This window comes from Peromyscus californicus, unplaced genomic scaffold (assembly GCF_007827085.1).
Source record: "Peromyscus californicus insignis strain IS unplaced genomic scaffold, ASM782708v3 Scaffold_7__1_contigs__length_154581171, whole genome shotgun sequence".
Classification (NCBI taxonomy): domain Eukaryota; kingdom Metazoa; phylum Chordata; class Mammalia; order Rodentia; family Cricetidae; genus Peromyscus; species Peromyscus californicus.
The window spans coordinates 82,097,510-82,111,649 of NW_026294595.1; the positions used below are offsets into that span (position 1 = coordinate 82,097,510).

General features: G+C 44.3%; 1 protein-coding gene across 3 annotated transcripts; it reads right to left on the reverse strand.

The window, feature by feature from the left end:
• Nucleotides 1–883: 883 nt before the first annotated feature.
• On the reverse strand, nucleotides 884–13,755 carry Arl14ep (ADP ribosylation factor like GTPase 14 effector protein). Of its 3 annotated transcripts, none has more exons than XM_052724330.1 (5): nucleotides 13,665–13,755; nucleotides 7,360–7,841; nucleotides 5,625–5,752; nucleotides 3,820–4,044; nucleotides 884–3,303 (listed from the first exon to the last, which is right to left on the reverse strand). In XM_052724330.1, exons 2-5 carry the CDS (start codon nucleotides 7,783–7,785, stop codon nucleotides 3,249–3,251), a joined length of 834 nt encoding a protein of 277 aa, XP_052580290.1. In that variant the 5' UTR covers nucleotides 7,786–7,841; nucleotides 13,665–13,755; the 3' UTR covers nucleotides 884–3,248. The 3 variants fall into 3 exon arrangements, with proteins under 3 accessions (XP_052580290.1, XP_052580288.1, XP_052580289.1); XM_052724328.1 differs by lacking the exon at nucleotides 13,665–13,755 and adding an exon at nucleotides 13,221–13,564; XM_052724329.1 differs by lacking the exon at nucleotides 13,665–13,755 and adding an exon at nucleotides 13,237–13,563.
• Between the last annotated feature and the right edge of the window lie 385 nt (nucleotides 13,756–14,140).

Consider the following 14,140-nt stretch of genomic DNA (forward strand, 5'->3'; position numbering starts at 1 on the left):
CAGGGGGCAGAGGATCTGGCAAAAGCCTGGTGAACTAAGTTGGATCCCCAGGATCCATGGAAAGGTGGAAGGAGAGAAATGAATCCAGGTGTCAGCCGACTCCCCCCATTCCATGGCACTCACACACTAAATATGTTCTTTAATTTCTAAAAACTAGTGTGCTTTCCACCTTTGACAACACTTAATACAATCAACTTACAAAGCCAAAGGGTCATTTGGCTCCTGGGTTCATAAGCTCTTGGGTCTATGATGCTTATTTCAAAGAGATACCAGCAGATGTCAGCAAAAACTAAGGTGTCACAAGAGTTTTCAGTAAGCACTGTAAGCTTTTTCACCCGGTGACCATGATTTAGTGGGAAGTTTAACATGGAAGGTCACTCCAGCTGGGACACACTCCCTTGTTCTGCACTGTCAACCAACTTTTCATTACCTTTTAGAGGAGTGTGAGCAGAAAGACAGGACTATGGATTTCTGGGCAGTAACACTTTCCCAAAGACTCAAATACTCTTGTTAAACAACCAACCAACAAGAATCTACACCAAATAACAGAAAGGGATTCTTTTCAGTGGCAGATAGCTCAGTGGACAAAGTGTTTGTGCTCAAGTGAGGATGGGTCTGGATCCCCAGTACCCACTACAAGTTTGTGGGTGCAGTGGCCCACCTGTAATCACAGAGCTGGGGTGACACCCCCTGTGTAAACTGACTAGCTAGAACAGTCCAATCAGCAAGTTCCAGGGCCAGTGAGTCACCCAGCCTCAGTAAAGAACGTGGCAAGTGACTGAGGAGACATCCAAGTCAATGTTGGGCCTGAACATCCATGAGCACACATACACATGCACACTGCTCACACACATACCTAAAAATAATGAACAGCAAGCCCGTGTTATTTCTAAAATACAGTCTTTATTAGTTTACTCAAGAGCAGATATACATTTGCCTATAAACACTGCAATATGCTCATTGGTCCCCAAACGGACAAAGAACAAACAGCAAAACTGTTCAAGTTTCCCCTTGGAAAAAGTTATTACTGTTTACAAAAAGATCTGTTCAGGAATGCTGAAATAGAGCCATTTTATATAAAGTCTTTTCTCCATCAGAAATAGAGTCCCCCTGTAAGCAAAAATAAACCCCTACAACAACCTCGCATGATATGTGGGTGACACATGCATGTCACCCCACGAGGGCTGAGGTAATAAGACTGCAGAACTCCAAGGCCAGCCTGTGCGATGTAGTAAGGAAAGGGAAATAAACACACACTAGACTCTCTCTGAAGAGTATAAGCAATGTACAGTCCTAACTCACATTTAGGAGTCAAAGCAGGAACAAGAAAAAAAAATCACTAAAACCAAATGATCTTAAGGATTCAGATAAAACTGGAGTCTCCCTATATCCCTACAAAATATTTCCTTAATCCAGAAAAAATAAACAATTCTGCCTTTTAACGTTAAAATCAAAGGAAAACCAGTGAGTGTAGAGATAACAAAATGAACAAAAACAGTATTCTAATGGTCAACTCAAACTGACTACATAAATTTAGCTTCAAAGCTGCACACTATTCCAAACTACTAAAAGTCTGATTAAGATACTGTATTCAGAAACAACAGACCCTTGGTTTAGTGGCCATGTCCTAAGTGACAGGAGCTTACAAAAGGCTTTAGTTATTAAGAAGTCTGGAGACACTCCCTTTGCCCCACAAACACCCATACAGATTTCTCCCCGAGATTTAATCAATATCCAAAAACTTTATTTCTTTCTATCCCACGAGTTCTCGTTTCTCCATTTTTTTCATTACCCCCTGAAGGGACATTTTTAGAACTCTCAAACCTCACTGTATGGGTATCAGTTCTAACAGCACAGAAACAGCAAAACTGTTCAAGTTTCCCCTTGGAAAAAGTTATTACTATTTACAAAAAGATCTGTTCAGGAATGCTGAAATAGAGCCATTTTATATAAAGTGATGTTCTGAATAAAAAAACACCCCCCACAGCCCCTTTGAACGCTTAATCACCAGGGAGTGGCACTATTTGCTAAGGATTAGGAGGTGTGGTCTTGTTGGAGGTAAGTGTGTCACTGGGGATGAACTTTGAGATTTCAAAAGCCCAGGCCAGGCCTAGTCTATCTCTTTCTCTGCCTGTGGATAAGGATGCAAAGGTCTGAGATGCTGTTCCAACATCTGTCTGCATACCTCCACTCTCTGCCATGATAATGGATTAAGCCTCTGAAACTGCTTTCTTGTAAGAGTAGGCCAGGCCCACTCTTTCTCTGCCTGTGGATAAGGATATAAAAGTCTCAGCTGCTGCTCCAGTATCTGTCTGCATACCACCACACTCTGCCATAATGATAACGGGCTAAAAGCCTCTGAAACTGCTTTCTGTTACAGGAGTTGTCTTGGTCATGGTGTCTCTTCACAGTAATGGGACAGCTACCATGACAAATGTGCAGTCATTTATGGACTGTACGCATGCTTTACATGGAAAAAGAGGAAAGAATTTTTCCCCAGGAACAGATTTTCATCAAGAATGCATAGATTAAAAAGTGAAAAACAGAGAGTGTAATAACCATTTGTGTTCATCTCTAGTTGGAAGAAAAAGAACTGTATTTTAGCACTTAGGTATCTAGGTTATTTTCAAAACAGCCTAACATTCAACTACTCTGTTGCATGGAACAATTTTGTGTCATAGGTCCTGTTCCCAGCTAAGTGCTGGACCTATCTGCACAACAGTGTGGGGTCACACCACCAAAGAAATGCTAATAACCAAGGGGAATGAGGATTCCTATACGACCCTTTAAATATCCATCAAAATATTAAAAATTTGTAGCTATAAATGGACAAGAAAAGTAAAGTTTACGTATTAAGAACTGGAGTTTTATTTTATTGCCCAAAATTAGTCTGAACAGTGATTGCCTGTTTTGTTAACATTAAATAGAAACCTTTCTGATCATTCAATGTTGTGAAATATCTATTTACAATAAACAGCCTTGAATGTGAAGTTTTCACCATCGCTTTCCTGGCACAATCTTCCTGCTCATCAGAGCCACTTTCCCCAGAGGAGTGGGTAACTTTCCATCACCAGGTTCCTCTGATGCACATCTGTCCCCAGAACAGCAATGGTATCAATACTCCTGTTACCAGCGACGCCTTCTATTTACGACAATTCCATTTACGACTGATCCGAATTTACTTCCAGAACGGTGACTGCTCACTTCTTCGCTGCACTTTCGTCTTTGCTGGCCAGTTATTTGGGTGATCACTTTTGTAAAATATCATATGGGTGACAGGGAGATAAGAGACCACATGCTTTGCTGTAAGTGAATTAAATAACAGTTGTACAGACAGCAACCACTGGCAGAACGGAAAAGAAGCTCACGATTGGCACAGAGCACGAAGCACAGCTGCTAAGCACATCCTGACTTCTGCACTGCTCAGTTAGGACTCCATGCAGCTAACAGCATACTGAGGTAAACTCAAATCTGCATAGGCTGCTCTGAGATGGGCGGGATGCAACTAAATCATTACTACTGAAATATATGCATATGGGAACCCTAAACGGGGCAAACTACCTACATTTGTTAGACTGGCCAAGACAGGCTTCAAGCTGGCTCTGGAGAAAGACCCCATCTAAATTTCCATCAAATAAACAACTGTAAAGCACCCCAAATGCAACCAAGTTCATACTGGAGTGTTTCAGATTTATTTTCCAACAACTAGGCTATAACTGCATTTCAAAGCGACAGAATTTGGGGGGGGGGGAGGGAGGGGGAGAGAGAGGGGGAGAGAGAGGAGTTTTAAAGAGCCCCGAGTTTGACACTATAAATTACCCAGCATGTTTGTTATGGATTATCTCTCCTCCTTCAATCTCTATCTGCTCATAGAGCCACTTGCGGTCACAGCGGCACTCAGCCCCGCATTTGGTAGACCCACAGGTGGGGCAGGCGTAGAAGCACCCCAAGCAGTCCTCGTCAAGGCAGTCACAGAGGTCCATGCCACTGAAAATCAGCAGACCCTGGCTGTCGTAGACTTTACTCTTTGCTGGAATAATTTGTCTGCAAAACAAAACAGTGAGCTGCACTTCATACATGATACTATTTTTAAATATTGACTTGAAATAAGATACTGAAACAATTAAGGAGATACAATATTTTTCTGGAGGAACGAAGCCCTCTAAGCCAGCGCATCATCTACCAGGCTCAGGGCCTAATCTATACTCCGCAGAAGAAATTTCAGACGGGCAGAGGGGACCAGACTCTCCGTGCTGAAAGAGGCTCAGATGGCAAACATGCTCGGCGGGCATGCCAGCTTGATAACTAGGGTGACCCCTGAACCCAAGACAGGAGGCAGAAACATATGCCAGCTTTCCTCTGACTTCTGTAGCCTGAAAGTTTCTCCTCTGGTCCCGCCAGGTCCCCGCAGTCGGGACAAATCTCTCAACCACAGTCCCATAGCCTTTTATAAAATAATCACACAGTGGCTTAATATTATTTATAACTGCTCAGCCATTAGCTCAGGCTTATTACTGATTAACTCTTATACTTAAATTAACCCATAATTCTTATCTATGTTTAGCCACATGGCTTGGTACCTTTTCTCAGTTCTGCCTCGTCATCTTGCTTCCTCTGTGTTTGGCTGGTGACTCCTGACTCAGCCTTCCTCTTCCCAGAATCCTCCTTGTCTGCCTACCCTGCCTATACTTCCTGCCTGGCTACTGGCCAATCAGTGTTTTATTTATCAACCAATCAGAGCAACACATATTCACAGCATACAGAACGACATCCCATATCAGACTTTCACACACACACCATGGTACATGCATGCATTCGCACGCATACACACTCGGATGTGTACACAGTATAATCAGAAGAAGAAAAAGAACTCTGTAAGGAAATGTCCCCTCAAGCGGCTTTACACAAGCCGACACAGGAATGAGTAGTTGGTAGAGACTTGTTTCTCTAGTTACCAAATGATACAGGACACAGCCTCCCCGAGAGGTCTTACACTCTAATCAATCTGTTTCATGTTTCTTAATGACTTCTGGCAAATATGGTCTGAAAATATTTTAAATCACTCAACGGAAAAACTTAACAGATGGAATAAAGGTAAAAATGTCGATTCCAGTTAGGAAATAGCCTGACCTGTTATAATAAATGTCAGTATTTTTTGACTCTCAATTTAAGGACGTATTTTAAATGACTTAGTTCTTGTTCATTCTGTTGACTGCCCTAGAACCGTGTGTCTACTTCAGACCTGTACAAAATCCAAAGTACTAGGGTACTCATAAATGCAATGACTTTTGGGTCAGCTGTCTCCCAGGAAGCTAACATATGAAGAAGAGATCATCAGTATCACATTTTGCAAACAGTAACTTGGCCAAACACCATTTTAATTCTCATTCCAAAACATTACCTCGTTCACCTCAAGCTACCGTCTCAGAAAGAAGCTTCTAGAATTCCAAGGGACACCTTACTTTCCTATGAGTAATAGCCAAGGCTTTCGGAAGGTTTCACAAACTCAGAATGCAATTTAAAATGACTGGTCAGGAAATTGAAGGTTACGGAAAACCGTGGAGGCAAAGCCGACGGGAACCAGCAAGCTACCAGACAATCTGCAGACGGGGCCAGCAGCCTACCTGTCAGAGCCAGCGCTCGAGTTCTTGGTCAGCTTCCTTTTCTCCCGTTTTCCGCTTTCTGGAGCAAATTCAGTTTGCTTTCCCGGGTTTGTGAACTGCAGCGACCTCAGCGCCTTAGCAGTTCTTCCCTGAAAGAAAGTAAGGAAAACTGTACATTTCAATCTCGACACCACACAGTAGTACTTTACTCAGCATTAGCCGGTGCATCCCGACTCGGGAAGGCGGTTTGGGACACACAGGAAAAGGACGGTGGGTAAATCCACCCTGGCAGTCTCTATTCCACCTTTACTGTAGTAGTCAATTATCGGCACTGTTCCTGTCCCTTCAGTCTCTTGGACAGCAGGTGCCGGAGACTGGCACACTAAAGACAGACATGGCTGCTGCCACCAGAGGGAAGACAGCCCAAACCATCCCAACAGCACAGAACCAAGGTTCCAAATAACAATTCCCTGGTCCTTCAGAACCTCGGACGTTAAGAGGAGAGAAGCAACGAGGCTGCATGTTTTGGACTGCACTGCAACGTTTTTTTAAGGCTTTGGCAAAACAAAACCCTGGGGCTTCAGGGTTTAAGTTTGCTGTCTGAGGATGTAAAAGTAAGTGGTTTTTCGACAGGCTTTCGTACACCCCAAGCCAAGACGAGATGATGGGAAATCGGTCATGTAAGAACAATGGACACGGGGCGAGGATGCTGATATGATAGAATCAGCAGGTATCTATGACGACATTCCAGTAGTGCGGGGTCCTGGAGACAGGCCTGAGAAGAACACAGTACACACAACTGAACATTTTAATTTGGCTTAGTAATACAGCAAACAGGAGAAAAGTGAGGAAACAGGCTAGCAGCAAGAATTGTACAATGCTTACAGAGAAACTGACAAGTGCTCCTGACAGTACAGCCAGCTGCAGGAGTCTCAGCTTCTTAACAGGAGAGGGAAATGACCCCCATATGGGCACGTGACTAGGGAAGAGGCATACAGTGCTTCACAATTTACAATGTAAAACTGTGTGCTCTTTGAGCACAGGGAACCCTAAGTTTAACCTTAGCTATACCCAGAATTTAGAGGCAGAAGCATTATGAAAAGTCAGAAATATTTCAAACTCTTAAAGACGAACAGGATAATTTCAAAGGAGAAAAACCGACATTAAACTCAATGACTCCTGGGCACTGTGACTCATGCCTGGGAATCCTAGTTCTGGGGAGGTTGACAGAAGATCCCTGCCCCAAGACTGAGGCTGTCTTGACTACATGGAGAGTTCCAGTCAGCTAGAGTAAGCCACTATATCAAACAAAACAAAAATCAATTCTAAGCCAGGTCTTTGACACTTTTTTTTTTAAAGCAGTCCTGCACAAAAAGGGACATTCCTCCTGGTGTGTAGTGTCCAGCAGGTGACACATCCATTAGCTACTTAGTACCAGAAAAGGATCTAAGTTCCCCAAGTCGGTCTGCGCCAGCGTTCTGAAGGCCATTCCTAACGGCTTCTTCCTAAGGTCTAAGAACAGAAGCTGCAGCCATGGAGTCTTGGGCACATTATGCTCTTTCTAAGCCCTTGTTTACTGCTCATTCTGGACCTTGAGTGTATGGAAACATTTGACACATAATTTTCTTTCACCTCAACTCTAAATCTGTTGTATGCTAATGAATGTGGTAAGAATGTAAACATGATTCCTCACAGTTACTCTGTCTAGCTTAAGTCCCAAACTGTAGAAAGCATTTACAATTGCATGTATACATACATCTGATTCGGGTTTCCTTCTCTGGCGGTCATCTGAATCAACGTCCACACTCCCATTGATGATCTGGGTACACTTGGGGCAAAGCTTCCAACCAGGTACCAGCTGTCTTCCAAACTTTGCACTGAGAAACGTGGCATCATCTAAGTCAATTACATGCAGGTTCTTTTTGGCTAGCTTTTTGTGTATGTTAAATGGGTCACAACAGGACTTCTGTAACTCCTCAAATCTGTCAATATAAATTTTCACATGATGCAAACAAATTGTATTATTCCCAGAAAGTGTCATTCCAGTCCTAAGCTGAAGCAAAAGCATGTCATTTGATGACAATTCTTGCAAAGTCTTGAAACCTGTGTGCCGAGTGTAGAAGGTTTTATGGCAGTCATGTGTGGTCCGAAGCTGGACTCCAACTGAACACGGATCCATCATCCTTGAGTCTAGCACGTTTCCCCTGTTTTGTCTAGAAATCTCTTTGGCAGGTCAACCTAGAGAAAACATTAAAGACAGATTTACGCTGAACACTCTGATTTGGAAAACTGCAAAAAGCAGTCAAATGCAGCACTTCTTTAGAAAACAAAAGCAAAACAGAGCAAATAAGGAGTAGGAAAGAGCAAAGCCTACAGCAAGTAAGAATGCATTTAATCATGGAATGTGAGAAAGAGTCCTTGCCAGGTCAGAACTACACCAGAATACTTCCTATCACAGCTCCACGATTTAAGGAGAGAAAGAAGAAACACGACATATCCATGTGAGAAAAGAGGTTCAACAGACAAACTGCTCAGAACTAATAGGGGATTTAATGAGGATGCCAGGAACCAAAACACTGTTTGGTTTACACAATACACAAATGTTGCAAAAGACACAGGAGACCTTATGGAATTTTACAAATTCAATACCGTTTCAATCAAAAGGCAATCGGGAATTCTATTCCATCTTGTTGGAGTTTGAAAGCTGGTTTGCATGAAAGAGTAAAGGTCCAAGAAAACGTGAAAGAAAGAAACAGCTGATTTACTAGAAAGATGATTAAAGACAGTATGGTATGGCTGTAGTATAGACAAACACACGAGAACAGATTGGGGTTGGTGTATGACGTGGTACTAAAAATAGATGGGCATTAAAAAATCCAAATGAAAAGGATTATTGGCTAACGTGGAAAAAAAAAAACAAAACTAGATTTCTTCTGGATGAACAAACACCAACTATAGATGAAGAACCACACACACAAAGCTTAAACATTAAAATCTTTACAAGAAAATATAGAGGGCCGTGAGTTCATTGCACGATGGCTTCTCTCTGGGCACAGCATAATCCCCCACGACCATCTTGGAGTGGTGATGTCTTTGGTCTGGTACCCATAGCAGCAACGAACTGACACAGTGACACTACAATGATGAGGGAAACCCTTTACAGGAAGATAGGTTAACTGAAGGAAGGACTCAAGGATCTAGCCTCCAAGCTGTTGTCATGCATTATGGGGTGAGCCCCTGTAGCTGTTTCAGGGTTACTCTCATCAATACTCTATAACATAAGCCAAACAAACTCCCTGGCTCACCAGCCGGTACTTTGGTGGATCGTTAGAGGTTTGTGGGTGGTGTCCCACCTGTGCTAAGCAGATGTTTGATCAGGTCTCCCCAGGGAAAGAAAGTTAATGAAACAAACTGCGGGATCTGCTGTGCAAGTATTACGATGGCCTGAAGTCAGCTGAACGAGCAGAGAATGCACTGTAGTCCTTGAGAAAGTACTACATGCATGTGTGGGCTGAGACTGCCAGTGATTCACAATGGCAGTTGCATGGCTGTTGCTATGTACAATAAGACACCCATCTTGGGGAGTGATCTGGATGAAAGAGAGAACGAGATGGAAGTGCTGGCTGCCACTTCTTACAGGGACCCAAAAACTTGGAACCCAAGGAGAGAGTAGTGAAGGGGAGAACAAGGTAGAAATGATCTTAGATACAGAAGAAGGAAAATTCACAATTCAGTGTGTAGATGGAATCCTTAACAATGGCCCGGAACAGGAAACTCAAGAGTATTCTGCCCTGAACTCCTTGAATTAGACATAAGGCCCTGGGTTCAATTCCCAGCACTGTATCAACAGGAGTGATGGCACACTCTTACACTGAAGATAGAGGAAAAATGTTATCTCGGAACTCAGGAAGTTCAGTTTTAGAAATCCCAGCTTCTAGAGAACTATAATTTTTGATGGGTCAACTGTAAAACTGCCTGTCGAATTACTGCATTTTTAATGTATATAGGTGTTTGCCTGCATGGATGTCTGTGTACTACATGAATGCAATGCTAGAAAGTGAACTGGGAGCCGGGCTGTGGTGGCGCATGCCTTTAATCCCAGCACTCGGGAGGCAGAGGCAGGCGGATCTCTGTGAGTTCGAGGCCAGCCTGGTCTCCAAAGCAAGTTCCAGGAAAGGTGCAAAGCTACACAGAAAAACCCTGTCTTGAAAAACCAAAAAAGAAAAAAAGAAAGTGAACTGGAGTTATAGTTGTGAGCTGCTGTTGGGTGCTGGAAATCTTCTGGAAGAGCTGCCGGTGCTCTAACTGCTAAGCCATCTCTCCAGTCCCTGCCACTGTATTGTTTTAAAGTAAGGATCTCTCTGGTGTCACTGTTTAAGCAGTGTCTATAGCTATTAGCAGATTCAGAATTATCAGCCAAGTTTGTCAATCTGAGCTTCTGATAACGGATTAAAAGATTTATTTTAATTATGTCCCACATATTGCTAACAAGTTAATCCCATCTGTCTGAATAAATATCTAATGGGGCAATCCTGTACCTTTATCTGCTAAATTTGGCAACCCCATTTTCAGAACCTTCTAGTAAGCACAGAGCTTTGCTAAAATTGATTTCCTGAAGAATCATTTACAGGAACTGCACAGTTTAAATGCCGTATCTGAGGGTTGGTGTTTCTTTCTCAGACAAGGCTGTTGGTAACAGACAGATGGCCCAGTGTTAGTCATGTAAGCCTAGGGACCCAGGCATTAGCCCTAGGGCCCACAAAAGCAGAGAAGTTCAGTGCTTTGGCGCACATCTGTAATCCTGGAGACAGGAGGATCCCTGGGGCTTGTTGCTAGGGAATTTCACTGAATGAGGGCACTCCAGGCAGAGCAAAGAGACCCAGTCTCGAAACACACAGTAGAGATCGATTGAGGAGGACACTCACCATCAACCTCTGGTCTTCACGTACACCAGCGCCCTCTTCCCCCATCACACATATAACCTGATCACACGCAAACTGATGCAATAAAAATGAAAGTTACAGTGGCCTACTGTAAATAGTAAATACCATTTACTTGGGTGAACCATCAGCGTAAAAGTGCACACGCTTGAGTCAAGGCAGTTGGCCCTGGGAAGTGTCATTAGCTTCCTGATTAAGCAGTCCTGATTAACCTGGTCAAGAGTCAGGTTAGCATGGACCTTTAGGCAGCCATCCATCTTGAGCCGTCACATTCGGCCTTCTAAAGCTCACACATGGGTTGTTTCTTCTCTGCTCCACCCCTCCATCCCTCATTCCAGCTCTTTCTATGCTCTTACAGGTTATAGTTCTGCCACATAGCCCTTTGGATCTGTTTTCCCAGCAACTGCTTCTTGATTACAGGTGAGTGTCACTATGTCAGCTCAGAAATACTATTGTTTACTGCTTGTGAATTACTCTCAGACCCAGCAGAAACCAGAATCACACCCTCTGATGAAATCCGCCGTAAACAGGTAGTGAGGGTCCATGGACTTCCTAACTCACTGTGGACTATGTCAGTCTATACCTTTAGTTCACCACGAACATCTTACCAATAAAACATCTTTTCATTTAAACAAAATAGATACATACACAGTACCACATGTATCCAAGAAGGGCCTGCAGAAACACTGATCCATTTAGTCGATGTTAGCATTTGTCCGTAAGAATGTCTAGGTATAATTTTGAAAGTATTTGAACACTTGGGTTTTATTAGAACTATTGGAAAACTTCCTTAACTTTAGGGAGTGATAGTTCAAATTCATGAGATCCAAATTAGCAAAATGTTTTAGTGGGGGTAGTGTTTGTTATGGACTTGTTACTATGAATTTTTTTTTTTTTTGATTTTTTGAGACAGGGTTTCTCTGTGTAGTTTTGCGCCTCTCCTGGAATTCACTTGGTAGCCCAGGCTGGCCTTGAACTCACAGAGGTCCGCCTGGCTCTGCCTCCCGTGTAGCTTTGGAGCCTGTTCTGGATCTCACTCTGTAGACCAGGCTGGCCTGGAACTCACAGAGATCTGCCTGCCTCTGCTTGCTGAGTCCTGGGATTAAGGATGTGCACCACCACAGCTCAACCTTATTATTTTTTTTTTTAATAGCATTAACTGAATTCCTGGGGATTTTATATAACAGGAACCTCGGGATTTCCAGCATCTGCTTTGTTTATTCATTTATGAATAATTTAATGAACTGCTTATCCCCACTGGAAAAAATACTTTTTTTTTTTTTTCTTTTTTTTTTTTGGTTTTTTGAGACAGGGTTTCTCTGTGGAGCTTTGCGCCTTTTCCTGGAACTCACTCTGTAGTCCAGGCTGGCCCCAAACTCACAGAGATCCACCTGCCTCTGCCTCCCAAGTGCTGGGATTAAATGCTTGCGGCACCACCGCCCGGCCGAAAAAATACTTCTTAACCCAACTTCAGGTTGCACTGTCTCTAGGTTCATCAAGTTCGGCCAATCACTCACTGGCCAAAACCTCCTCATATGCTGGCTCTGGGGTTTCATATTCTCCAACTACTACCACCACATCAGGCTGCCTGTATGGTCCCACTTGCTCAAAGCAGATCTTCCCACTATCACCTCATAGCGTGAAGGCACGCACTACACAGTGTGCTTTCCACCAACCCATGTAAAAGAATATTTCAAGTCTTTCTGCTTTCTAGAAACATCACACCTCGTTACTTGTAAGTTCCACCCCAACCCTGTATGGGATGCACGCATTAATGCCTCTATCTCATAACCACATCAAAATGGTTCAAACCATCAAACAGGTCCAACAAACATCTATCATGTACACGATACTAGGGTAGGAATTTAAAAACAACAAAAACCCAACCCACTAAAATGCTTAACCAAATCACATGGCTAGGGCTGAGAAGACTGTGAATTAAAAACTTAAAAGAGGGGGCTGGAGAGATGAGTCAGCAGTTAAGAGCACCGGCTGCTCTTCTAGAAAACCTGGGTTCAATTCTCAGCACCCACACGGTGGCTCACAACCTCTGTAACTCCAGTTCCAAGGGAATCAGGCTCTCTGTTTGACCTCCCTGGGTACCAGGCATGCGCTGGAGCACAGACCCACATGCAGGCAAAACACCCACACATATCAAGTAGTTTTAAAAATTGTTTTTTAAAGTCGGGCGAGGTGGTGCACGCCTTTAATCAGCCCTTGGGAGGTAGAGGCAGGCGGATTTCTGTGAGTTCCAGGCCAGCCTGGTCTACATTGAGACTTCCGGGATAGCCAAGGCTACACAGATAAACTGTCTGGAAAAACAAACCAAACCAACAAAACTTTAAAGAGCCAGGCCTGGTTACTCTCATCTGTAATCTGAACTACTCAGGTGGCTGGTCGGGTTGGAGGCAGTTCAGCAAGAGCGAATCCCCAAACTGATGAGGCAGGGGGTGCAGCTCTGCCCCGGAGCCCTACAGCTTGAGCGAGGCCCCGGATTCAACTCCAAGTGCAAACTACAAAACTGCAGGCTGTGGCCCAGAAGCGGTGGCGGACCGACTGTAGTCCGGGCACCGCAGGGTGCCAGGCTGCAGCTGCAAGCCGCAAGCCCCCTCCGCCCTGCAGGCCTCCCCTCCCAACCCTCCTCCGTGTACCCCGCGGCCCCCTACGTTCCACTCACGTGCGGCCGGGTCTACCTGAGCTGCCACGGGTCTCGGCCGATCTCCGGAAGCACCGTATCTGCACAGGCCAGACTCGGCGCGCCACACTCCCGCCTTCCCCGCGCTGACACCGAGAGGACGGCGAGTGCGGCTAGAGAGGCCGCGTGCACCATGAAAACGAGCCGGGAGCTGCCTAGAGCGGAAGCCAATTCGGCCTCCTCCGGAGGCGGAAGGGTTGGGTTCAGGGAGGAGGGGGATGATTCAATCCAAAGCAAGAGTTGTTGCTTGAGTTTTCCTGCCTGGCCCACAGTCAGGGCAAATCTCTCTCACCTGCCAGTCCCACAGCCGTCAGACCCGACCAAGTAAACACAGAGACTTGTATTGGTTTCAAACTGTATGGCCATGGCAGGCTTCTTGCTAACTGTTCTTTCAGCTTAAATTAATCCATTTTTATAAATCTATACCTTGCCACATGGCTCGTGGCTTTCCGGCATCTTCACATGCTGTTTCTCATCGTGGCGGCTGGCAGTGTCTCTCTGACTCAGCCTTCCACTTCCCAGCTTTATTCTCCTCCTTGTCCCGCCTACACTTCCTGCCTAGCCAATGGCCAATCAGTGTTTTAATTATTGACTAATCAGCAACACATTTGACATACAGAACATCCCACAGCACTTCCCCCCTTTTTTTTAAAAAAAAAAAAAAGGAAGGTTTTAACCTTAACAAAGTAAAATTACATATAATTTGGGAATTTGGGCGTAGTTTCTCTTACTACTTCCTGCTGGAGGGGGGCGCTGTATCTTATGGGGATACAAAGAAAATTTTAGGATCATGGAAAAGTCCATGAGGGTGTATCGTCTGAGTCAGTTGCCTTCAAACCATTCTGGATGTTGGATCATCTGGGCCATGGTGTCATCGGAGACCTTTCAGGGGGTCTTGGCTG